The 25,998-nt window shown below is 56.6% G+C and overlaps 1 protein-coding gene across 4 annotated transcripts in view; it reads left to right on the forward strand.

Annotated features, from left to right (window-relative positions):
• The window catches only part of TMCO3 (transmembrane and coiled-coil domains 3), a 56,083-nt gene that overhangs the window by 12,560 nt on the left and 17,525 nt on the right, over positions 1–25,998 (forward strand). For all 4 annotated transcript variants that reach the window (XM_069467808.1, XM_069467806.1, XM_069467810.1 and 1 more), the window contains exons 5-8: positions 656–784; positions 3,661–3,753; positions 9,849–10,035; positions 13,822–13,939. In XM_069467808.1, coding sequence (XP_069323909.1) covers positions 656–784; positions 3,661–3,753; positions 9,849–10,035; positions 13,822–13,939 — 527 coding nt within the window. The remainder of the gene's footprint in view (positions 1–655; positions 785–3,660; positions 3,754–9,848; positions 10,036–13,821; positions 13,940–25,998) is intronic.

Below are 25,998 nucleotides of genomic sequence, written 5' to 3' on the forward strand. Positions count from 1 at the left end.
GGGGGCGGGGACACAGAGCTCTGGCGTTTTCCCACCTTGGAAAACCCTGTGGAATTCTAATCCTCAGAATTCTTACAGTGCTCTTATGGGGCTTAAGCAAAACAGAAAAACTTTGCTATATAGTCAGCCCTGTGTATCTACCAGTTCCACATCCTTGAATTTAGTCAATTGTAGATCGAAAATATTCAGGAAGAAAACAATAAAGAATAACAATGCAATAAAAAATACAAAGTAAAAGATATCTGTGACAGCTGTTTACGTAGAATTTACTCTGTGTCAGGTACCCTGAGTAATGCAGGGACCACATAAAGGGGTGGGGGGGAGGGGCCGGCTGCAAGGACCAGGCCGTTCTGTGTCAGGCTCGAGCACCGGAGAGTTCGTTGTCTGGCGGCGGGTGTGCGGGAGTGTCCCAGAGCCAGTCCCCTGAGGAAACCAAGGGACGGCTGTGACCATGAGGCCGTCAGGAGCTCCCTCACCTGCTCCCAGAGTGCGCTCTTCCTGTTTGCAGCGCCTGTGCTGGGAGGTAAAAACGCCCCGTCTGAGCGCCAGCGTCTGCCCTCCGCTCCGTGGGTAGGATCAGGGAGCTGCTCTGTCGGCCCTCCCGCAGCTGCCGCACCGGATTTCTGTGTGCTTATTTATGCTGTTGTCACACTAGGACATCGTGACCATAGGAATGCTGTCTTTGCCTTGTGGCTGGCTGTGCACAGCCATCGGCCTGCCCACCATGTTCGGTTACATCATGTGCGGAGTACTGCTGGGACCCTCAGGACTGAACAGCATCAAGGTAAGGACGACATTTAACGGGTTCAGTGTCTGGTTAACAGAATACACAAGAGATACTCACGGAGATTAAACAGTTCTGAACTTGAATTAATGCAGATAAGTTTCTTAGAAACCGTACAAAAGAAGACATCCTTTCCGGCTTCATAAGGAATCTTTTCTGAAGCACAAGGAAGTCGCTGTGTGTTGGGGAAGGAGTCACTTAACCAGAAAGACAACCTTGTTCGTGTCTTTAAGTCACGTTAGTTTTAGAGCGTCCTTTTCTAGTCACATGAGGGACCAGGTTATTCAGACCCTTCACACACTGAGAGCAACTAAAAATGCTGCATCAAATGAACTTTTAAGCGTTTCTTAACGTGTGGGAAAACTAGTGACAAGCCCCAGCCGGGAGAGGCCGCTGGCAGCAAGGCTGTTTGCTGGAGGGGCTGACTGAGCCCGCGGGTGGCAGTGCTGGCGGGCGGAGGGTCCCCAAGCTTTCGAGGGCTTCTGAGAGTGTGGTCTGAAGGCACACAAGTGGGAGCGGCAGGGACAGGCAGGGACAGGCAGGGACAGGGTGCTGTGCGGTGTGAGGCCCTGCACGGAGGGGACGGCGCACAGCTGGGGGCGGCTGGGACCCGGGAGGGTGCTGCTCCCCAGGCCGCCTCCCCTGTGCTGACCGCCAGGCCTGAGCCGGCTCCGGGCCCCGCAGGTTCCCCGGACGGCAGGACAGGGAGGTCTGAGGCAGGATTCGCACAAAAGCAGTCTGGACAGCAAGTGAGCTCTGGCCGGGGACGGGGGCTTGCCCAGCGGCCCCCCAGGAGCAGTTCACGGGGCCGAGGGCAGCTGCAGACCCTCGTGGGGGTGCCCGAAGGCAGGGTTCACCAGTGGCAGAGTGGAGTATGGGGAGAATGGCTATTTTAATTTTTTAATTAGGTATTTTTCACAGATTCAAAACAATATAAAAAGCCATAGGTGAGAAATTTCTGCCCTTGTCCCAACTTCCCTTCCAGAGTATTTGCAACTAAAAGCGAATACAAATTATTTCTTTTCCTTTTTTTTTTTGAGACAGAGTCTCACTGTTGTCCTGAGTAGAGTGCCGTGGTGTCAGCCTCGCTCACAGCAACCTCACACTCCTGGGCTCAAGCAATCCTCCTGCCTCAGCCTCCTGGGTAGCTGGGACTGTAGGCATGCGCCACCACGCCCGGCTAATTTTTCTATTTTTTGTAGAGATGGCGTGTCACTCTTGCCGAGACTGGTCTCGAACTCCTGACCTCAAGCCATCCTCCTGCCTCAGCCTCCTGGGTAGCTGGGACTATAGGCATGCGCCACCACGCCCGGCTAAGTTTTCTATTTTTCGTAGAGATGGCGTGTCACTCTTGCTGAGACTGGTCTTGAACTCCTGACCTCAAGCCATCCTCCTGCCTCAGCCTCCTGGGTAGCTGGGACTATAGGCATGCGCCACCACGCCCGGCTAAGTTTTCTATTTTTCGTAGAGATGGCGTGTCACTCTTGCTGAGACTGGTCTTGAACTCCTGACCTCAAGCCATCCTCCCGCCTCGGCCTCCCAGAGTGCTGGGATCAAGCGCCTGAGCCACCGAGCCCGGCTCTTTCCTTTCTTTTCTTAAGGGAAAATATGCAAGAAGTGAGGCTAGCAAAGAAGCAAGGCTAAATGACCGGGTAATATTTACAACTGGGTACTGTAAATACTGTAATTCTTAACAAATCAGCAACATTGTGGAAAATGATGTAATTATAAATAAACCAGGATAGAAATCCAAGTGCATACTGAACAAAAGTGCGACGTGGTTAAAGGGTGAAGGACACTGGTGGTCGCCGGCTTACGCTGGCTCGACTTCGGGTGTTGTGACTGCGGTGGGCTCCTGAGGGCACGGCCTGTCGTAAGCCGGGAAGCATCTGTAATTGCACCAAAACATTTGTCCTTTCCTAGAAGGAAGCTGATAGACTTTCACGGATTAAGTTGAGAAATGCAGGTTTTAGTGTATTATTTTGAAGTCATAAGTTACACAGTCTGATTTACAAAGGGAAGAAAGAGAAAAAAGTAGCAATGAAGCCTAATAACCGGAAGACAAAGGCAGTAAGAGCAAACGGCTATCGCGATAGTACATGTAAATGGAGTGAACACCCCTTTTGAAAGAGCAGGTTTGCAGCGGGTGTCAGGAAAGAGCACTGTGAACGAGGGTCAGTGAGAATGAGGGGCCGCGGAGGCCGGAGGGAAAGGAGGACACGTGGGCAGAAGCAGGACAGGGTTCCCACCGTCTGTCCCGCGACAGCCCCGCCTGCTTGCGGGGGCCGGGCAGCGTGTGGGCGCTGGGACATGGCACCGGGGCCGCTGCACGTTTTAAACAGCTGAGCAAACAGTAGCCGCCACAAACCCTCAGCCGTGAGTAGGGGACCGTGGCGGCTGTGGACAGCATCCTCCAGTGGGATCCCCTCAAAGTAAACAGCAGATGAGAATCAAAACAAACAGAAACCCCTGGGCGTGGCCGACTGGCCGTCATGGGAAAGTGTCCGTCCCAGACGTTCGTTAAGCACCAAACTCAAGTTCGTGCCTCCCCTGCCCCAGGAAGGCCAAGGGGAGGAACTCGTGAAGGTCAAACAGCTGTGAATATGAAAATAGGTGAGTCCACGAGCTAGTTCTTGTAAAATAAAATGGAAATTAAATATTCCTCTAGCTAATCAGGAAAAGGGGGAAAAAATCTACAATCAGGAAGTCAAAATTATTTCAGATATAGAAGAAATTCAAAGAATTGGTTTCTTTAAAAAAATACTGTATTTTTTGGTGGTATTCCCACAGAGTATATAAGTACGTGATTGTTCGGTTAAGTATTCTCAATATACTAAACATAAAATTATATGGTTTTCAATTTTCTTGTTTTTCAGTCTATTGTACAAGTGGAGACATTAGGAGAATTTGGGGTGTTTTTTACTCTTTTTCTTGTTGGCTTAGAATTTTCTCCAGAAAAGCTGAGAAAGGTAAGGACCTGTTGCCTCTAAGCAACTTCATATCATATGGTTTGGTTTGTTCACTTTTAACATCTATTGACGGTTTGGCTATCAATTAAATATTTTTAGAATAGAATATGATATTTCAGTTTGGTATCATTTTTGAACATAAATTTAAAAAGATAACAAATGTTAAGTTTGAAAAAGTGGAATTTCAGTGAATAACTGGAATTAGCTTTCATGTGGCTAATTTCAGAAAAGGTTTGAGAAGTAACATGTTTGAACTTTAATATATGGGTCCCTCCACCAATGTGCAGAACTGTGAGAGGGTGAAATGTCGTGAAGATTGAATATTCAGTGTTTTATTCTAGAAAAACTTGCCGCATTGGAAGTGAGTCAATGACAAGGTACTTTGCTGATGCAAAGCACAGTGGGCGGGGCAGTGACAGGCGGCACGGTGCCCTCGGACCCCCCCCTTGCCCTCGGCGCCCCCTTGCCCTCGGCGCCCCCTTGCCCTCGGCGCCCCCTTGCCTTTGGCGCCCCCTTGCCCTCGGCGCCCCCTTGCCCTCGGCACCCCCTTGCCCTCGGCGCCCCCTTGCCTTTGGCGCCCCCTTGCCCTCGGCGCCCCCTTGCCTTTGGCGCCCCCTTGCCCTCGGCGCCCCCTTGCCTTTGGCGCCCCCTTGCCCTCGGCGCCCCCTTGCCTTTGGCGCCCCCTTGCCCTCGGCACCCCCTTGCCTTTCGCGCCCCCTTGCCCTCGGCGCCCCCTTGCCTTTGGCGCCCCCTTGCCCTCGGCGCCCCCTTGCCCTCGGCGCCCCCTTGCCCTCGGCGCCCCCTTGCCTTTGGCGCCCCCTTGCCCTCGGCGCCCCCTTGCCCTCGGCGCCCCCTTGCCCTCGGCACCCCCTTGCCTTTGGCGCCCCCTTGCCCTCGGCACCCCCTTGCCTTTGGCGCCCCCTTGCCCTCGGCGCCCCCTTGCCTTTGGCGCCCCCTTGCCCTCGGCGCCCCCTTGCCCTCGGCGCCCCCTTGCCCTCGGCGCCCCCTTGCCTTTGGCGCCCCCTTGCCCTCGGCGCCCCCTTGCCCTCGGCGCCCCCTTGCCCTCGGCGCCCCCTTGCCCTCGGCGCCCCCTTGCCCTCGGCGCCCCCTTGCCCTCGGCGCCCCCTTGCCCTCGGCGCCCCCTTGCCTTTGGCGCCCCCTTGCCCTCGGCGCCCCCTTGCCCTCGGCGCCCCCTTGCCCTCGGCGCCCCCTTGCCCTCGGCGCCCCCTTGCCCTCGGCGCCCCCTTGCCCTCGGCGCCCCCTTGCCTTTGGCGCCCCCTTGCCCTCGGCGCCCCCTTGCCCTCGGCGCCCCCTTGCCCTCGGCGCCCCCTTGCCTTTGGCGCCCCCTTGCCCTCGGCGCCCCCTTGCCCTCGGCGCCCCCTTGCCCTCGGCGCCCCCTTGCCCTCGGCGCCCCCTTGCCCTCGGCGCCCCCTTGCCCTCGGCGCCCCCTTGCCCTCGGCGCCCCCCTTGCCCTCGGCGCCCCCCTTGCCCTCGGCGCCCCCTTGCCCTCGGCGCCCCCTTGCCCTCGGCGCCCCCTTGCCCTCGGCGCCCCCTTGCCCTCGGCGCCCCCTTGCCCTCGGCGCCCCCTTGCCCTCGGCGCCCCCTTGCCCTCGGCGCCCCCTTGCCCTCGGCGCCCCCTTGCCCTCGGCGCCCCCTTGCCCTCGGCGCCCCCTTGCCCTCGGCGCCCCCTTGCCCTCGGCGCCCCCTTGCCCTCGGCGCCCCCCTTGCCCTCGGCGCCCCCCTTGCCCTCGGCGCCCCCCTTGCCCTCGGCGCCCCCCTTGCCCTCGGCGCCCCCTTGCCCTCGGCGCCCCCTTGCCCTCGGCGCCCCCTTGCCCTCGGCGCCCCCTTGCCCTCGGCGCCCCCTTGCCCTCGGCGCCCCCTTGCCCTCGGCGCCCCCTTGCCCTCGGCGCCCCCTTGCCCTCGGCGCCCCCTTGCCCTCGGCGCCCCCCTTGCCCTCGGCGCCCCCCTTGCCCTCGGCGCCCCCTTGCCCTCGGCGCCCCCTTGCCCTCGGCGCCCCCTTGCCCTCGGCGCCCCCTTGCCCTCGGCGCCCCCCTTGCCCTCGGCGCCCCCTTGCCCTCGGCGCCCCCTTGCCCTCGGCGCCCCCTTGCCCTCGGCGCCTCCTTGCCCTCGGCGCCTCCTTGCCTTTGGCGCCCCCTTGCCCTCGGCGCCCCCTTGCCCTCGGCACCCCCCTTGCCCTCGGCGCCCCCTTGCCCTCGGCGCCCCCTTGCCTTTGGCGCCCCCTTGCCCTCGGCGCCCCCTTGCCCTCGGCGCCCCCTTGCCTTTGGCGCCCCCTTGCCCTCGGCGCCCCCTTGCCCTCGGCACCCCCCTTGCCCTCGGCACCCCCCTTGCCCTCGGCGCCCCCTTGCCCTCGGCGCCCCCCTTGCCCTCGGCGCCCCCTTGCCCTCGGCACCCCCCTTGCCCTCGGCACCCCCCTTGCCCTCGGCGCCCCCTTGCCCTCGGCGCCCCCTTGCCCTCGGCACCCCCCTTGCCCTCGGCGCCTCCTTGCCCTCGGCGCCCCCTTGCCCTCGGCGCCCCCTTGCCCTTGGCACCCCCCTTGCCCTCGGCGCCCCCTTGCCCTCGGCCCCCCCTTGCCTTTGGCGCCCCCTTGCCCTCGGCGCCTCCTTGCCTTTGGCGCCTCCTTGCCCTCAGTACCAGCCGTGGTGCTGGCACCAGGTTAGCAGAAGTTTCTAAATGACCATGAGGGGTGATGACACAGACATTCTGGAACCAGACTGGTGACAGTCACAACACACGCCCTTTCTGGAGAGCCGTCCAGCTGTTTAACTTAAGAGCCCTTGACCCAGTGGTTCTTTTGTGTCTCTATGCAAAGGACAGAATCAAATATGCATTAAACAAAAATTTACCTGCAAATATTTTCAGGCCCTCATTGTAGCGTTTTTAGGAAGGATTGGAAGCAGAGTGTCTAGCTGGTGCTCAGCTGAACTGTGACGACTACTTGGTGGAAAACTAAGTAGCCATGAAAATATTACATGGACGTATAGTAACAAAAATAATGGTTACAATGCTCAATTTGAAAAAAGAGGAGCATATAACATGACGATGGCAATCTAAAAGAGGCACAAATATGTGGAGAAAAAAACAGGAAATATACCAAATAACCATGGATGAGTTCTTTTTTCTTCATATTTTCCAAATTTTCTATGCTAATCAGTATATACTTTGTTATATGATAATGAGAAATAAACTTTTAAAGTCTTGTATTTGCTTTCAAGAGTGGCTGCTCTGGTTTCACTGACGTCTTTTTTACATTCTTTTCCCATTTATTTCCTGGGTTTGTCGCAGGACCTTCTGCTTCCCTTGCCTTCTCTCTTTCCGTTTCCGTTAAAGCCTCCCTCACCTCTCCGTCACTTTGCTTTGACTGCTTCTCGGTGTAAGCGTCCTCACAAGGCCTGAATAACTCTCCCCTTCCTTCCTTGCTTCTGGCATGCAAAGCCCGGGAGTTAATTCCTGAAGGCAAAGGTCAAAGGAAATTGCCCTTTCCTAGATCCTGGCAGTTCTGTTGGGCTGCGTGCTGTGGTGGGAGGGGGACAGGCTGGGTGGTGGCTGCAGTGTCACCTGGGGCTGCTCCCTGTCCTAGTGCAGTGAGTTCACCCTGGAGAAGTTTGTAGCCTGACGCTGCGGGAGGGCGGGGAGGGAAGCGGCTTCTGCCGTCGGCTGACAGGGGCCTCGGCAAGGCCTCCACCCCCCAGACTGCAGTGTCCTCACCCACACAGGGAGGAATCTGGAAAAGTACAGTTTCTTCTGGCTCTGAGTTTACATGATTTATATTTTTCTCCGCTGTAGTATTCAAAGCTAAACAACATGAGAGAGTGTTATGTCACCTAATGCCAACATAAGTCTAGACAGTGCGGGGCAGTGCGGCCCTACCAGCGTTGATGCTGTTTAAGTCGTGCTCTGGGGGCTTCGCCCCCGGCTGCTCGCGTCTGTGCCTGGTGGCGTTGACGTGGTGTGGAAGGAAGTGTGTGCTGGACGCGGGCGATGTCTGCTGGTGGGAAAGATGTCAGAGCCCTTCTGTGAGTGCTCCGCCGCGCACCTGGCTTGGTGACAGGCCCTCGTCACTTCTCCCAGCTCTTGAGTCTTTGCTGTGGCCACCTGGCGGTGGCCCTGAGCACAGCACACACTCGGGTTCGCCAGGGCTGCACCTGACTGCGTTTCAGTCCCAGGGCTGGGATTGCAGGAGGTTTACGTCTACCCAACAAACTGCGTCGCTGAGTAACCTATTTAGTGCTCAGGTGTAATCACATGACAGCTTTAGCGCGGCCTGGAGTAACGGGGGCTCCAGCCGTGTGCCTCCCTCTCCTGGCGGACAGATTATTTCACTGGGGTTTTTGAAATGTTAATAATTGCTAGAAAAGCCCTCTGAGGACTTGAGCAGAATGTCCCGAAGGTCTGGTTAGAAACCGTCCCCAACACTGGAGTCTACAGCGACTCCCTCACCTGAGGCCGAGGAGGGTCCTGGCGCCCTGTTCCAATGCGCGAGTCGTCACACTCCGCCTCACGGGTGCTCTCCTGGCTCAACTTAGACTCCTCTTCAAATCTTCTCTCACGAGTCTGTTAGTTTCTGCTTCTCTCTAAACAGACGCTGCAGTCACTGGGGGCGGAGTTACATTTTCCTCTCTTTCGTGTCTTACTGGTTCTCCCAGCAAACGCTTGCTGAGCTCCTGTCACGTCTGACCCGCCAGAAGCTGCGGGGGTGAGGTGAAGTGTGACACAGACACACCCTGCCCGGGGGACTACGTGTTGGGATTTCAGAAGCATGAGTCGTAGGAAAAGGAAGAAGAAAACAACTTGAGAGACGGCCCCCGAGGTGGGGGTCCCAGGGCAGAGGGCGCAGGGCCACGGCCCGCGGGCTGGCTGTGCTCTGCACGCCACGTGCGCGAGGTCACCTGGGCGTCCCACCAGATGCAGACCCTGACCGGGGGCCGGGGGGCTGCGTTCCCAACAGTCCACGAGCCCCACGCCGGACAGGAAGCTTCTGACAGCTCTTGCCTGTCATTTCCCACCGGCCCCTCCTCACCTCGCCTCGCGGGCAGGTGGGCTCCGGGCCTCCCGGCCACAGCGTGGAAAGACGCTTCCTGACGTGGTCAAAGGTTTGTCTGGTGGTGACCCTGAAATAACTTAATCTTGCCCTTTCACTTCACAGATATGGAGACTATGGCTAGGGAGTTACCACCTACCCAGGGTATGAGCTTGTTAGCAACAGAGCTAGGCCCGAAGCCCAGGTGTCCCTCGAGGGTCAGGCCTGCGTCCCAGCTGGTGAGCACTTCCTACAGGAGCAGCCACCTGCACCCCAAGCCCTGCAGTGTGACGTGGTCTCTGCTCAGAAACCCCGGGAGCCTGCGCCAGGCGCTGTGTGCAGCCCCGCACCCTGCCGGGTCCCCACTGTCACGCTCGGCGGGGGGCCTGGAGCTGGGTGCCCGGTGCGTGTGGCACGCTGGCCGTGCCGGGGGCGCAGCGAAGGGTGGGCTCAGGCGAGTGCTGGAAGCAGAGCAGGTGAGCTGCAGCCTAATTCCTGTGTCAGCACGTGATGCTCATGTTTTCTAGACACCAGCTGGTGTTTGTTACCTCGTCTCTTCAGGTAGATGGAAGCCCTCGAGGGTTGGGGTCGCAGCCAGTTTCTTTGGGGGTTTGGCCTGGGGCCTTCCTGGCACCTCGTAAGTGCTGGTTTGAGTGTCGGTGACTCAGGGTTTGTTTGCTGCGTGGCTCCGGGTGACGTTGGCCAAGCTGTGGCACGTCTGTGCGCCTCACTGGTGTCATCTGAAAGTGCGGGACGTGGCGCTCCCGGCCTCTGAGGTGAGGTTCTGTTTGTTTGCAGCTGTGGGGGAGAACGCTCGTGTGTGATGTCACGTGTGTGTGGTGCGTGTGCGACAGCCCCTGTGACGATGCCCGGCACACGTAAGCCGTGTCAGGTGTTTGTGGTGTCAAGGATGTGACGCTGGATGTGTGACCCCGGAGTCGCTCCGTAAACGATCAGGTGTGTGTCCTTTACTGGACACGCACACGTGTGACCTGTGTATGGTGCAAGGCAGGAGGCTGCGTGTCGTCACTCACGTGTGCGGTGTGCTCTCTCTGAGGTGTGGAAGATCTCCTTGCAAGGGCCGTGCTGCATGACCCTGCTGATGGTCGCGTTCGGCTTGCTGTGGGGACACCTGTTACAGATCCGACCCACACAGAGCGTCTTCATCTCCACCTGCCTGTCCTTGTCCAGCACACCCTTGGTGTCCCGCTTCCTCGCGGGCAGCGCCCGGGGAGACAAAGAAGGTAGGTGCTGGCGTGTTCCAACACGTGGAGTTGCTGTTCATGTGGCGAGAGTTCATGGTCGCAGGCCGGGGGGGGCTGGGGGGCTGTCTCCTCCTGGGCCCTGCGGGCGGGCGGGATGTCCGGGCATGTCCGGGAGCCGGACGTCCCCCAGAGGTGGCTTCTCCAGACTCCGCTGCTGCCCTGGACTGAGGAGCGCCCGCCCCGCGAGCCCTGCAGGCTGGTGCAGGGCCAGAGGGAAGTGACCGAGGTGGAAAGAGGCCATCCACCCTGGGCAGGCCCTGGGCGGGGGGCTTGCGAGGCGAGTGCCACTGTTTTGCTCGTCAGTCCTGGCAAGTCCTGGGCATCGACAGGCTCCTGGTACTTCTTTCCTATGCAGTCGAGGTGCTTTGGTGATCGAAGGTGTCGCCGACTCTTCTTCTCGGCTGTGGTTTGATCTGAGAGACGCTGGCGTCTCTGTCTGCCCTGGGGGTGAAGCCGGGCTTGCTGGGGCTGCCGTGGGGAGCCCTGGCAGCACGACCCCTTCTTGCTCAGGTGAATTGTCACCATGCTCTGTGGTAGTAAAATACAGGGCCAGAATGTCACGTAACTTCACGTGGATCCTCACCGCACTGAACACAGGAGCGGGAGAGAAAGCACGAGCAGAGAAAACCGCAGCGGTGCAGCCGCCTCCCCAGCAGAGCGACGCTGCCCCGGGCAGGAGCGGGGGCTGCTGGGCTCTGGCCCACCTGCGTGCTCCCTGCGTGCTCCCTGCGTGCTCCCTACGTGCTCCCTGCATGACCCAGGAGTTGGGGGACTTTCCGCTGGGGAAAGGAGGGTGAGAAACCCCCTAAAACTCTGCTGCCTCCCCTGGACCCACGGGAACAGCGGGACATGGGTGCAGCCTCCCCCCACACCCCCCACCCCCCCGGCCCCCCGGCCCCGGTGGTGTCTGGACCAGCTGCCCCTGCCCCGGGGCTGGTCCACGCGTCCCTGTGGGCTGCCGCAGGTAAATCCGCTCGTGAGACCTAAACAAAGCCTGACCGGGCCGACCCCAGAGGGACCGAGTGTGAGAGCAGCTCACACCTGGGCTCGCCTGCACTCGTGAGGAATCTCTTGCTGGAAAAGGCAGCTACTAATCTCAGCAGTCACAAAATGAATTCCCCATGCATGCTTGCAACACGGGAAACATACGTGAAGGAATCTGTTCAGACAGGAGATAGGACAGCACGTGTAAGAAACATGGAGGCTCTGGCCGGGCGCGGTGCCTCACGCCTGTAATCCTAGCACTCTGGGAGGCCAAGGTGGGCGGATCGTTTGAGCTCAGGAGTTCAAGACCAGCCTGAGCAAGAGCGAGACCCCCACCTCTACTAAAAATAGAAAGAAATTATATGGACAGCTAAAAATATATATATAGAAAAAATTAGCCGGGCATGGTGGTGCATGCCTGTAGTCCCAGCTACTCGGGAGGCTGAAACAGGAGGATTGCTTGAGCCCAGGAGTTTGAGGTTGCTGTGAGCTAAGCTGACGCCACGGCACTCACTCTAGCCTGGGCAACAAAGTGAGACTCTGTCTCAACAAAAAAAAAAAAAAAAAAAAAAAAGAAATGATGAGTCTTCAGTTTTTAATATTAGGTAATTATATATGAAATGTCCAATTTCGGATCAAAAGTATAGTTTAGTATATCTCAAACAAGAAGCAGTACAATTAACCAAGTATGCACCTAGACTATCGACACAGTTTTGCCATCTTCACGGTAGCTTGTTCATGCCAGCAGCAAAGAAGCCTGGAGAGCGAGTGGCGATGAAATCACAAAAGGCATTTTCCACAGCTTGTTGAGAACTGAATATTGTTCCTTGCAAGAAGTGGTCCAAAGCCTGGAAGACGTGGTAGACAGTTGGTGCGAGGTCTGGTGAACACGGAGGATGGCAGAGAGTTTCCAAGTCCAGCCTCTGTGGTCTGAGCAGCGCTGTGTGTGCGACATGTGGTCGAGCGTTGTCTGCAAGAGGACTGTGCTGTCTCCCTTGACCATTCTTTGCTGCTTCATCGCCAGCAGCCTCCTCATTTCATCCAGCTGGTTGCAGTGAACATCCGCAGTCGTGGATTGACGAGGTTTCATGAAGCTGCAGTGCCTAATACCAGCACGGGACCACCAGACGCACATCATTAACTTTTTTTGGATGACTGTTCAGTTTTGGACTGCCTTTCGGCGCTTCATCTCTATCCAGCCGTTGTGCCGTGTGCTTGCTATTGCCAAAAAGAATCCATTTCTCATCACGTAACAGTACGGCGTGGAAATGGTTTTCCTTTATGTAGTGACAGCAGAGAAAGGCAAGCGTGGAGACGATTTCTCTCCTGACGCTCATTTAATTCATGCAGAAGCATCTATCCAGCTTCTTTACCTTGCTGATTTGTTTCAAATGGAACAATATTGTTGGAATATTGTTGGAACAGTGACGTCAAACCTGGCTGCTAATCCACACGGAGGTTGAGATGGATTCGCTTCTACTACAGCTCTCAGCTCATCTTCATCCACCTTGGTCTCAGGTCGCCCGCCTGGCTCATTTTCAAGATTAAAGCACCAGAACGGAACTTCTCAAACCATCGATGTGCTGTGCGTTCATCAGCCACGTCCTTCGCAAGCACTTGGCTGCTGTTTCGAGCTGTCTGCCCTGCATTGGTTCCATGACAGAACAAATATTCAAAAATAACACAAATTTTTGACTTATCCACAGTCCCACAAAAATTGCTCAGCCTGGTGTGACCGTCCGGTCAGCGCGTCTCGGGGTGCAGCCGAGGTGCTTCGCTCGCCAGCGGCTCCACTCTGTCCGTGTGGCAGTCCCTCAGGCCCCCCGAAAGGGCCGCCTGGACCTGTCATCAGATGAGATTTCTGCTGGCAGTAAGGGTTTTTGTTTTTGTTGAGTTCTGCTTTTTATATAAGCTTATTCTATGAGACTGGTCTTTAAAAATCTGTTAATACCAATAGTTTTTTTAAAAATAAAAAATACCTTGTTTTGGGGTGGGGGGCTGCCAGTTTAATTTTCAGAAGCACATTTGAAGAGTCCGAGGCCAGTGTTGTGTGATCAACATGGAGCCATTTGGAGGCGTGTGCACTGTGTTGAATTCATGAAAGACGGGGCACTTCCCGTTCTTCCTGCCAGCCGGCACGGTGACAGCCTCTGTCCGGTCTGTCCACCGAGCCTGCATGTGCCTCGCCGGGAGGGGTGTTCACTGGGGCGGGGCTGGGGCCGCACGGGTGGGACACGGACGGACGGGCTGGGGCCGCCTCTCTGGGGCAGCTCGGGGGAGGCGCACAGGTCAGAGGCGAAGCTGCTCCGTGTGTTTCTGGGGCACAGAGTGAGGCTGGCGTGACTGTCCAAGCCTGTCGTCTCCGGATAGTCCCACGTCGTCTCTTTGGAATCGGCTTTTCCAGTGAGCGTTCCGTTCTGCCTCGGTCGTCAGTTTTGCACGCGGAGCATTGTTCGTAGTATTCCTTTATCATCCTTTGATGCCGCAGGGTCTGGTGCTGGCCCGTTCCATTCCTGACGTTGGCTCTTTGCATCTTCTTTCTTTTCCCTTTGTTAGTCTTTGTAGGGGCTTGGCAGTTCAGTAAGCAGTGGAAATAAAACACTCTGGTGATTTGCGTCACAAAAAGTTTCTAGTCATTAAAGTGCTTCCGTGTTCTCTGAGATTTTAAAGTCTCAAGTACCAGATTATTTGAATTATCCTGGAAATGCGCACGACTGCCTGTTGACTGCGGACGTTAACTGCGGTGACCCTGTGTCGTCAGTCACCTCTCTCCCCGCGCAGGCGACATTGACTACAGCACGGTGCTGCTGGGGATGCTGGTGACGCAGGACGTGCAGCTGGGGCTGTTCATAGCCGTCCTGCCGACTCTCATCCAGGCAGGAGCCGGCGCCTCCGCCAGGTAAGACACGGTTTGTTGTTCTAGTTCAAAGTCATTTGTGTAGAAAAGTCCTCTTTAGTACCTTTTTCCAGAGAGATGTTCAGAGTTCACGTGGCACAGGCCCGCGAGCACAGAAGGGTGTAGGTTACGCTGCGTGTAAAATACGTTCCGAGGACGCCAGCCAGAAAATTGACAGGACTGGGAAGTCGAGGTGCCCTGTGAAGTGCAGGGGAATTTGCCTGTGGCATAGGACTAAAAGCTCGGGTTTGTTTTAAGCAAATATGCTGTAATTTATGCACGTAAATACTGTCCCTTACGTGTCTCCAGAGGCTACATTTATTACGTCTCTTGCAGTAAGGATACAACTGGTCCAAACTTAGTAGACTTTGTAGAAATTTCTTTTGGAACCAGTTTGAACACTAAGACCTGTCAGGTGTACTTCATTTCTTCCTTTCTAATGTGAACGCGTCAGGTATTTTCCTGCCGTCTTGCACTGGCTGGAATTCCCAGCGCCGTTTGAGCAAGGTCCCCTGAGAGGGCGCCTTGCCTTGCTCTTGACTGCGGGGCGGCTGCCTCTCACCCTCGAGCATGGCGTTAGCTGGAGGTTTTCACAAATATTCTTTGTCAAGATGAGGAAGTTGCCCTCTGTTCATTTGCTGACCGTGTTTATCATTGGATTTTGTCAGATGCTTTCTCTGTACCAGTTGATATGGTCGTGTACTTTCTCTTCTTTGGCTAGTGGACATGGTGGATAACACTGATTGAGTTTTGTTTTTTTTTTTTTTGAGATGGAGTCTCACCCTGTTGCCCGGGCTAGAGTGCCGTGGCATCAGCCTAGCTCACAGCAACCTCCAACTCTTGGGCTCAAGCGATCCTCCTGCCTCAGCCTCCCGAGTAGCTGGTACTACAGGCATGCGCCAGCGTGCCTGGCTAATTTTTTCTATATATATTTTAGCTGTCCATATAATTTCTTTCTATTTTTAGTAGAGACGGGGTCTCGCTCTTACTCAGGCTGGTCTCAAACTCCTGAGCTCAAACGATCCACCCACCTCGGCCTCCCAGAGTGCTAGGATTACAGGCGTGAGCCAGCGCGCCCGGCCACTGACTGAATTTTGAAAGTTGAACCAGCCTTGCACACCTGGACTGAATCCTGTTTGGTCTAGGTATATAATTCTTTTTATACATTGCTGCATTCAGTTTGCTAATTTATTGAGGATTTTTGGGTCTAAGTGCATGAGAGATATTGGTGTATAGTTCTATTTTTTATATATACTTTTTATCTGGTTTGGGTATTAGGAGTCATACCAGGTTCATAAAATGATTTTGGAAGTATCTCTTCTTCTTTATTTTCTGGAAAACGTTATATAAAATTGATGTTAATTCTTCCTTAATGTTTGGTGGAGTTCTTCAGTAAAACCATCTGGGTCATGAGATTTCTTTTTGGGGAGTTTGCTTGAATTGCAAATTGAATTTGTTTAATAGTTACAGAACTATTAAAAGTATCTAGTTCATGTTGTCGAGTTGTGGTAGTTTAGGTTTGGAGAAATTGTTGCATTCTGTCTTGGTTGTCAGTTTCGCGTGTGTATGGTTGTTTGAGGTCTTCCTTTATCATTGTAGTATCTTCAGCGTCCGTGGTGATACCTCCCTCCCTGCGTCATTGTCATTCCTGATACTGGCGCTTTGCGTCTTATCTTCCCTTTTCCCTCTGTTAGTCTTCCTAGGGGGTTGGCCATTTTCTTATTCTTTTCAGAGAACCAGTTCTTTGTTTCATTGATTTTCTCTAATTTTCTGTTTTCAGTTTCATTGGTTTCTACCCTTATCTTTATTATTTCTTTCCTTCTGCTTGCTTTGGGTTTTCTTTACTTTTTCTGGGTTCTCATGGTGTGAATGTAGATTATTGATTTGAAATGTTTCCTCTCTTATAAGCGTTTAGTGCTATAAATTTCCCTCTCAGCATGGTTTTAGCTGCATCTCATGTATTTTGATATGATATATTTTTATTTTCATTCTAAATTTCCTTTGATGCTTCCTCTTTGACCTATGGATTGTTTAGAAGTGCTGCTTAATTTCCAGTCATTTGGAGATCTCCTGTTGTCTTTCTGTTACTGATTCCTAGATCGATTCCACTGTGGTCAGAGAACACTTTGTATGATTTTTAGTTCTGTAAATTTGTTGAGGTTTGTTTTATGGCCTGTGGTAAATGCCTCAAAGTCACTTGGGGAAAAATGTATGTTCTGCTGATGCCGAGTGCAGTGTTTTGTGTGTCCGCAGAGCTGCCGGTGCGTTGCGTGGTTCACGTGTCTGTGTTCTTGCAGCGGTGGTGTCGGCTGTTGAGGGCGATGGTGTTGAAGTCCCCACTTATGATTGGATATTTGTCTATTTCCTCTCTGTCAGTTTTTGCTTTATGTATTTGGGGTCTTTTGCTTGGTGCACACATTTAGCATCCTTCTGTCTTCCTGGTGGATTGATCTTGTCATCATTATATAATACCCTTTTTGTTTTTAGTAATTTTCCTTCCTTTGCCTGTTATTAACACAGTCCTTCCTGCTATTTTGGTTAAAGTCTGCAGCGGTATATCTTTTCCACATGTTTGCTTCCCACCTACTTATGCTGTTGTATTTGAGGTGAGTTTCTTGTGGGCAACATGTTGTCTGGATGATTTTTTTTTTAAGTCCACTCAGCCAATCTCTGTCTTTTAATTGGTGTTTAGACCATTTACATTTCAGGTAAATATTGATACGTTAGGACCTAAATCTGCATTTTATTATTTGTTTTCTTTTTGTTTTGTGTTTCTTGTTCCTCTTTTTCTTTTTTCTCATGTCCCTGTGGGTTACTTGCATGTTCTAGGGTCCCATTTAGGTTTATTTGCCATGTTTTTGAGTATCTTGCTGTGTGTAGCTTGTCAGGGGTCGCCCTGGGTGTCACACACACGTAGCTCGTCAGAGCCGGCCGGAGTCAGTGTGTGACACTTCGTGTGACGTGCGGAAACCTTATTTCCATCTAGCTCCCCTCCCCCCACTTTTTCAACACAGTCGTGGCTGCGTCACAACATTGTGGTTGGCGACGGCACACGTGTCATGGTGGTCCCATCGGCTCATCATGGAGCTGACAATCCGTTGCCTGGTGACGTCACAGCTGGCACAGCGTTGTGGCACCGTGTGCGTCTCCCGTGCACGTGGTGATGCTGGTGTGGACAGACCTCCCGCTCTGCCAGCCAGACCTGTACACGTAGGTTCAAGGGTCGTTATTCGTGATAGTTAGTGAGTATTAAGAATGTAATTGTCTATTAGCTAATGAATGGATGTACAAAGTGTGATATATCCATCCAATGAAATACTATTCAGCTGTAAAAAAGAATGAAGGGCTGATTCATACTATAGTGTGGATGAACCCCGAAAACATGATCTCAGTGAGGGAAGCCAGACACAAAGGCCACATACCGTGTGGTTCCATTTATACGAAATGCTGTGACAGGCAAATCCACAGAGACAGAGAAAGTGGGTCAGTGGTTGCCGGGGGCTGGGGGCGGGGCGTGGGGGCTTACAGGTGCAGGGTTGTTGGGGGGGGGTGGCGAATTGTTGTAAGTTTGATTGTGGCGATGCTTGCGTAACTTTCTGAATGTCCTAGGAGCCATTGAATTGTCTACTTTAAGTGGATGAGTGGTATGGTACGTGAATCATCTCTCAAAGCTGTTAAAAGTTAGACATGGTACTATTTTAACTGCGTGCAGAAGAAAATGAGTGAAGAGGTTAGAAGTACACATATAGCAAGGTTTTAAGGATTTTCTCCTGGGAGACTAGTAGGTCTGTGATAATTTTCCCCCTGCTATATATACTTCTCCATATTTTAGGAAAGCCTCTCTTCTGGTTTTAATAAGCAGGGAAATTTTCTACTTAAAAAATCAAAGAGGCCGGGCGCGGTGGCTCACGCCTGTAATCCTAGCACTCTGGGAGGCCGAGGTGGGCAGATCGTTTGAGCTCAGGAGTTCGAGACCAGCCTGAGCAAGAGCGAGACCCCATCTCTACTAAAAATAGAAAGAAATTATATGGACAGCTAAAAATATATATAGAAAAAATTAGCCGGGCATGGTGGTGCACGCCTGTAGTCCCAGCTACTCGGGAGGCTGAGACAGGAGGATCGCTTGAGCTCAGGAGTCTGAGGTTGCTGTGAGCTAGGCTGACGCCACGGCACTCACTCTAGCCTGGGCAACAGAGTGAGACTCTGTCTCAAAAAAAAAAAAAAAAAAAAAATCAAAGAAATGAAATTAGTGTTCTCCTTGTCACACTTTAGTGAGAGTTCGTCCTGACCTTTCCCAAGGGAGAGAGTGAGCTGCAGCCCTCCCAGCGTCGCCCAGGCGGAGAACGCGCCGCGGAGCCGGTGCTGGGAGCCGGGCCTGGCTCTGCTCGGCCTGCAGCCCCGCGCTGGGGGGCCGCGGAGGGAGGGTCGCGGGGGCTGCGGGGGGCTGAGGTCGCACCACTGCATCCAGCCTGCGCCACGGAGCCAGACTGCATCTCTAAAACAATTAAAACAAAAAAATGAAAATTGGAAAAAGATATTTATACGTATATTAAAGAAAGAGGGTTATGGTTTTATTTCATAAGGATGCCTTATACATTAGTAAGAAAAATATGAATGATGCATTTTAAAAGCAGCTAAGCGGCACGAGCAGTTACTGTAGAAATGAGTGAGGTCCAAATGCCCCTCACAGCACAGGAAGGCGGAGCCCCTCGTACCTCTCACACTGCGAGCTGCTGAGGGTCGGCGCCGCCCAGCGTGGGGAGAGGGAGCTCTCGGCATGGTGGGTAGCGGGAGTCGGAGCCACCTCCTGGCAGCCCCTCGGACAGCGTCCCTCGTACAGTGAGATCAGCTCCCCCCACCCCCTCGGACAGCGTCCCTCGTACAGTGAGATCAGCTCCCCCACCCCCTCGGACAGCGTCCCTCGTACAGTGAGATCAGCTCCCCCCACCCCTCGGACAGCGTCCCTCGTACAGTAAGATCAGCTCCCCCACCCCTCAGACAGTGTCCCTCGTACAGTAAGATCAGCTCCCCCACCCCTCGGACAGTGTCCCTCGTACAGTAAGATCAGCTCCCCCACCCCTCGGACAGTGTCCCTCGTACAGTAAGATCAGCTCCCCCACCCCTCAGACAGTGTCCCTCGTACAGTAAGATCAGCTCCCCCACCCCTCGGACAGCGTCCCTCGTACAGTAAGATCAGCTCCCCCCACCCCCTCGGACAGCGTCCCTCGTACAGTAAGATCAGCTCCCCCACCCCTCGGACAGCGTCCCTCGTACAGTAAGATCAGCTCCCCCACCCCTCGGACAGCGTCCCTCGTACAGTAAGATCAGCTCCCCCACCCCTCGGACAGTGTCCCTCGTACAGTAAGATCAGCTCCCCCCACCCCTCGGACAGCGTCCCTCGTACAGTAAGATCAGCCCCCCACCCCTCGGACAGCGTCCCTCGTACAGTGAGATCAGCTCCCCCCACCCCTCGGACAGCGTCCCTCGTACAGTAAGATCAGCTCCCCCACCCCCTCGGACAGCGTCCCTCGTACAGTAAGATCAGCTCCCCCCACCCCCTCGGACAGTGTCCTCGTACAGTAAGATCAGCCCCCGCACCCCTCGGACAGCGTCCCTCGTACAGTAAGATCAGCTCCCCCCACCCCTCGGACAGCGTCCCTCGTACAGTAAGATCAGCTCCCCCCACCCCTCGGACAGCGTCCCTCGTACAGTGAGATCAGCTCCCCCCACCCCTCGGACAGCGTCCCTCGTACAGTAAGATCAGCTCCCCCACCCCTCGGACAGCGTCCCTCGTACAGTGAGATCAGCTCCCCCCACCCCTCGGACAGTGTCCCTCGTACAGTAAGATCAGCTCCCCCACCCCTCGGACAGCGTCCCTCGTACAGTAAGATCAGCTCCCCCCACCCCTCGGACAGTGTCCCTCGTACAGTGAGATCAGCTCCCCCCACCCCTCGGACAGCGTCCCTCGTACAGTAAGATCAGCTCCCCCACCCCCTCGGACAGCGTCCCTCGTACAGTAAGATCAGCTCCCCCACCCCCTCGGACAGCGTCCCTCGTACAGTAAGATCAGCCCCCCCACCCCCTCGGACAGCGTCCCTCGTACAGTAAGATCAGCTCCCCCACCCCTCGGACAGTGTCCCTCGTACAGTAAGATCAGCTCCCCCACCCCCTCGGACAGCGTCCCTCGTACAGTAAGATCAGCTCCCCCACCCCCTCGGACAGCGTCCCTCGTACAGTAAGATCAGCTCCCCCACCCCTCGGACAGCGTCCCTCGTACAGTAAGATCAGCTCCCCCCACCCCTCGGACAGTGTCCCTCGTACAGTAAGATCAGCTCCCCCACCCCCTCGGACAGCGTCTCTCGTACAGTAAGATCAGCTCCCCCCACCCCCTCGGACAGCGTCCCTCGTACAGTGAGATCAGCTCCCCCACCCCCTCGGACAGCGTCCCTCGTACAGTAAGATCAGCTCCCCCCACCCCCTTGGACAGCGTCCCTCGTACAGTAAGATCAGCTCCCCCACCCCTCGGACAGCGTCCCTCGTACAGTAAGATCAGCTCCCCCCACCCCCTTGGACAGTGTCCCTCGTACAGTAAGATCAGCTCCCCCACCCCTCGGACAGCGTCCCTCGTACAGTAAGATCAGCTCCCCCACCCCCTCGGACAGCGTCCCTCGTACAGTAAGATCAGCTCCCCCCACCCCCTTGGACAGCGTCCCTCGTACAGTAAGATCAGCTCCCCCACCCCTCGGACAGTGTCCCTCGTACAGTAAGATCAGCTCCCCCCACCCCTCGGACAGCGTCCCTCGTACAGTGAGATCAGCCCCCCCACCCCCTCGGACAGCGTCCCTCGTACAGTAAGATCAGCTCCCCCACCCCTCGGACAGCGTCCCTCGTACAGTGAGATCAGCTCCCCCACCCCCTCGGACAGCGTCCCTCGTACAGTAAGATCAGCTCCCCCACCCCTCGGACAGTGTCCTCGTACAGTAAGATCAGCTCCCCCCACCCCTCGGACAGCGTCCCTCGTACAGTAAGATCAGCTCCCCCCACCCCTCGGACAGCGTCCCTCGTACAGTGAGATCAGCCCCCCCACCCCCTCGGACAGCGTCCCTCGTACAGTAAGATCAGCTCCCCCACCCCTCGGACAGCGTCCCTCGTACAGTGAGATCAGCTCCCCCACCCCCTCGGACAGCGTCCCTCGTACAGTAAGATCAGCTCCCCCACCCCTCGGACAGTGTCCTCGTACAGTAAGATCAGCTCCCCCCACCCCTCGGACAGCGTCCCTCGTACAGTGAGATCAGCCCCCCCACCCCCTCGGACAGCGTCCCTCGTACAGTGAGATCAGCTCCCCCACCCCCTCGGACAGCGTCCCTCGTACAGTAAGATCAGCTCCCCCCACCCCCTTGGACAGCGTCCCTCGTACAGTAAGATCAGCTCCCCCACCCCTCGGACAGCGTCCCTCGTACAGTAAGATCAGCTCCCCCACCCCTCGGACAGTGTCCCTCGTACAGTAAGATCAGCTCCCCCACCCCTCGGACAGTGTCCTCGTACAGTAAGATCAGCTCCCCCACCCCTCGGACAGTGTCCCTCGTACAGTAAGATCAGCTCCCCCCACCCCTCGGACAGCGTCCCTCGTACAGTGAGATCAGCCCCCCCACCCCCTCGGACAGCGTCCCTCGTACAGTGAGATCAGCTCCCCCACCCCTCGGACAGTGTTCCTCGTACAGTAAGATCAGCTCCCCCACCCCCTCGGACAGCGTCCCTCGTACAGTGAGATCAGCTCCCCCACCCCTCGGACAGTGTCCCTCGTACAGTGAGATCAGCTCCCCCCACCCCCTCGGACAGTGTCCCTCGTACAGTAAGATCAGCTCCCCCACCCCCTCGGACAGTGTCCCTCGTACAGTAAGATCAGCTCCCCCACCCCTCGGACAGTGTCCCTCGTACAGTAAGATCAGCTCCCCCACCCCTCGGACAGTGTTCCTCGTACAGTAAGATCAGCTCCCCCACCCCCTCGGACAGCGTCCCTCGTACAGTAAGATCAGCTCCCCCACCCCTCGGACAGTGTCCCTCGTACAGTAAGATCAGCTCCCCCCACCCCTCGGACAGTGTCCTCGTACAGTAAGATCAGCTCCCCCACCCCCTCGGACAGCGTCCCTCGTACAGTAAGATCAGCTCCCCCCACCCCTCGGACAGCGTCCCTCGTACAGTGAGATCAGCTCCCCCCACCCCTCGGACAGCGTCCCTCGTACAGTAAGATCAGCTCCCCCACCCCTCGGACAGCGTCCCTCGTACAGTAAGATCAGCTCCCCCCACCCCTCGGACAGCGTCCCTCGTACAGTAAGATCAGCTCCCCCACCCCTCGGACAGCGTCCCTCGTACAGTAAGATCAGCTCCCCCCACCCCCTCGGACAGTGTCCCTCGTACAGTAAGATCAGCTCCCCCCACCCCTCGGACAGTGTCCCTCGTACAGTGAGATCAGCTCCCCCACCCCTCGGACAGCGTCCCTCGTACAGTGAGATCAGCTCCCCCCACCCCCTCGGACAGCGTCCCTCGTACAGTGAGATCAGCTCCCCCACCCCCTCGGACAGCGTCCCTCGTACAGTAAGATCAGCTCCCCCACCCCTCGGACAGCGTCCCTCGTACAGTAAGATCAGCTCCCCCACCCCCTTGGACAGCGTCCCTCGTACAGTAAGATCAGCTCCCCCACCCCTCGGACAGCGTCCCTCGTACAGTAAGATCAGCTCCCCCCACCCCCTCGGACAGCGTCCCTCGTACAGTAAGATCAGCTCCCCCACCCCTCGGACAGCGTCCCTCGTACAGTAAGATCAGCCCCCCCACCCCCTTGGACAGCGTCCCTCGTACAGTAAGATCAGCTCCCCCCACCCCTCGGACAGCGTCCCTCGTACAGTAAGATCAGCTCCCCCCACCCCTCGGACAGCGTCCCTCGTACAGTAAGATCAGCTCCCCCACCCCCTCGGACAGCGTCCCTCGTACAGTAAGATCAGCTCCCCCCACCCCCTTGGACAGCGTCCCTCGTACAGTGAGATCAGCTCCCCCCACCCCCTCGGACAGCGTCCCTCGTACAGTAAGATCAGCTCCCCCCACCCCTCGGACAGCGTCCCTCGTACAGTAAGATCAGCTCCCCCCACCCCTCGGACAGCGTCCCTCGTACAGTAAGATCAGCTCCCCCACCCCCTCGGACAGCGTCCCTCGTACAGTAAGATCAGCTCCCCCCACCCCTCGGACAGCGTCCCTCGTACAGTAAGATCAGCTCCCCCCACCCCTCGGACAGCGTCCCTCGTACAGTAAGATCAGCTCCCCCCACCCCTCGGACAGCGTCCCTCGTACAGTAAGATCAGCTCCCCCACCCCCTCGGACAGCGTCCCTCGTACAGTAAGATCAGCTCCCCCCACCCCTCGGACAGCGTCCCTCGTACAGTAAGATCAGCTCCCCCCACCCCTCGGACAGCGTCCCTCGTACAGTAAGATCAGCTCCCCCACCCCCTCGGACAGCGTCCCTCGTACAGTAAGATCAGCTCCCCCCACCCCCTTGGACAGCGTCCCTCGTACAGTAAGATCAGCTCCCCCCACCCCTCGGACAGCGTCCCTCGTACAGTAAGATCAGCTCCCCCCACCCCTCGGACAGCGTCCCTCGTACAGTAAGATCAGCTCCCCCACCCCCTCGGACAGCGTCCCTCGTACAGTAAGATCAGCTCCCCCCACCCCCTTGGACAGCGTCCCTCGTACAGTGAGATCAGCTCCCCCACCCCCTCGGACAGCGTCCCTCGTACAGTAAGATCAGCTCCCCCCACCCCTCGGACAGCGTCCCTCGTACAGTAAGATCAGCTCCCCCCACCCCCCGGACAGCGTCCCTCGTACAGTAAGATCAGCCCCCCCACCCCTCGGACAGTGTCCCTCGTACAGTAAGATCAGCTCCCCCACCCCTCGGACAGCGTCCCTCGTACAGTAAGATCAGCTCCCCCCACCCCCCGGACAGCGTCCCTCGTACAGTAAGATCAGCCCCCCCACCCCTCGGACAGTGTCCCTCGTACAGTAAGATCAGCTCCCCCACCCCTCGGACAGCGTCCCTCGTACAGTAAGATCAGCCCCCCCACCCCTCGGACAGTGTCCCTCGTACAGTAAGATCAGCTCCCCCACCCCCCGGACAGCGTCCCTCGTACAGTAAGATCAGCTCCCCCACCCCTCGGACAGTGTCCCTCGTACAGTAAGATCAGCTCCCCCACCCCTCGGACAGTGTCCCTCGTACAGTAAGATCAGCTCCCCCACCCCTCGGACAGTGTCCCTCGTACAGTAAGATCAGCTCCCCCACCCCCCGGACAGCGTCCCTCGTACAGTAAGATCAGCCCCCCCACCCCTCGGACAGTGTCCCTCGTACAGTAAGATCAGCTCCCCCACCCCTCGGACAGTGTCCCTCGTACAGTAAGATCAGCTCCCCCACCCCCTCGGACAGCGTCCCTCGTACAGTAAGATCAGCTCCCCCCACCCCCTCGGACAGCGTCCCTCGTACAGTAAGATCAGCCCCCCCACCCCTCGGACAGTGTCCCTCGTACAGTAAGATCAGCTCCCCCACCCCTCGGACAGTGTCCCTCGTACAGTAAGATCAGCTCCCCCACCCCTCGGACAGTGTCCCTCGTACAGTAAGATCAGCTCCCCCCACCCCTCGGACAGTGTCCCTCGTACAGTAAGATCAGCTCCCCCCACCCCTCGGACAGCGTCTCTCGTACAGTAAGATCAGCCCCCCCACCCCTCGGACAGTGTCCCTCGTACAGTAAGATCAGCTCCCCCCACCCCCTCGGACAGTGTCCCTCGTACAGTGAGATCAGCTCCCCCCACCCCCTTGGACAGCGTCCCTCGTACAGTAAGATCAGCTCCCCCCACCCCCTCGGACAGTGTCCCTCGTACAGTAAGATCAGCTCCCCCCACCCCTCGGACAGTGTCCTCGTACAGTGAGATCAGCTCCCCCACCCCTCGGACAGCGTCCCTCGTACAGTAAGATCAGCTCCCCCACCCCTCGGACAGTGTCCTCGTACAGTGAGATCAGCTCCCCCACCCCTCGGACAGCGTCCCTCGTACAGTAAGATCAGCTCCCCCCACCCCTCGGACAGTGTCCCTCATACAGTAAGATCAGCTCCCCCCACCCCTCGGACAGCGTCCCTCGTACAGTAAGATCAGCTCCCCCCACCCCCTCGGACAGCGTCCCTCGTACAGTAAGATCAGCTCCCCCCACCCCTCGGACAGCGTCCCTCGTACAGTGAGATCAGCTCCCCCACCCCTCGGACAGTGTCCCTCATACAGTAAGATCAGCTCCCCCACCCCTCCGACAGTGTCCCTCGTACAGTAAGATCAGCTCCCCCACCCCCTCGGACAGCGTCCCTCGTACAGTAAGATCAGCCCCCCCACCCCTCGGACAGCGTCCCTCGTACAGTAAGATCAGCTCCCCCACCCCTCGGACAGTGTCCCTCGTACAGTAAGATCAGCTCCCCCCACCCCTCGGACAGCGTCCCTCGTACAGTAAGATCAGCCCCCCCACCCCTCGGACAGCGTCCCTCGTACAGTAAGATCAGCTCCCCCACCCCCTCGGACAGCGTCCCTCCTACAGTAAGATCAGCTCCCCACCCCTCGGACAGCGTCCCTCGTACAGTAAGATCAGCTCCCCCCACCCCTCGGACAGCGTCCCTCGTACAGTGAGATCAGCCCCCCCACCCCTCGGACAGCGTCCCTCGTACAGTGAGATCAGCTCCCCCACCCCCTCGGACAGTGTCCCTCGTACAGTAAGATCAGCTCCCCACCCCTCGGACAGTGTCCCTCGTACAGTGAGATCAGCCCCCCCACCCCTCGGACAGTGTCCCTCGTACAGTAAGATCAGCTCCCCCCACCCCCTTGGACAGCGTCCTCGTACAGTAAGATCAGCTCCCCCACCCCTCGGACAGTGTCCCTCGTACAGTAAGATCAGCTCCCCCCACCCCCTCGGACAGTGTCCCTCGTACAGTGAGATCAGCTCCCCCCACCCCCTCGGACAGCGTCCCTCGTACAGTAAGACCAGCTCCC

Source organism: Eulemur rufifrons, chromosome 4 (assembly GCF_041146395.1).
Source record: "Eulemur rufifrons isolate Redbay chromosome 4, OSU_ERuf_1, whole genome shotgun sequence".
NCBI lineage: Eukaryota > Metazoa > Chordata > Mammalia > Primates > Lemuridae > Eulemur > Eulemur rufifrons.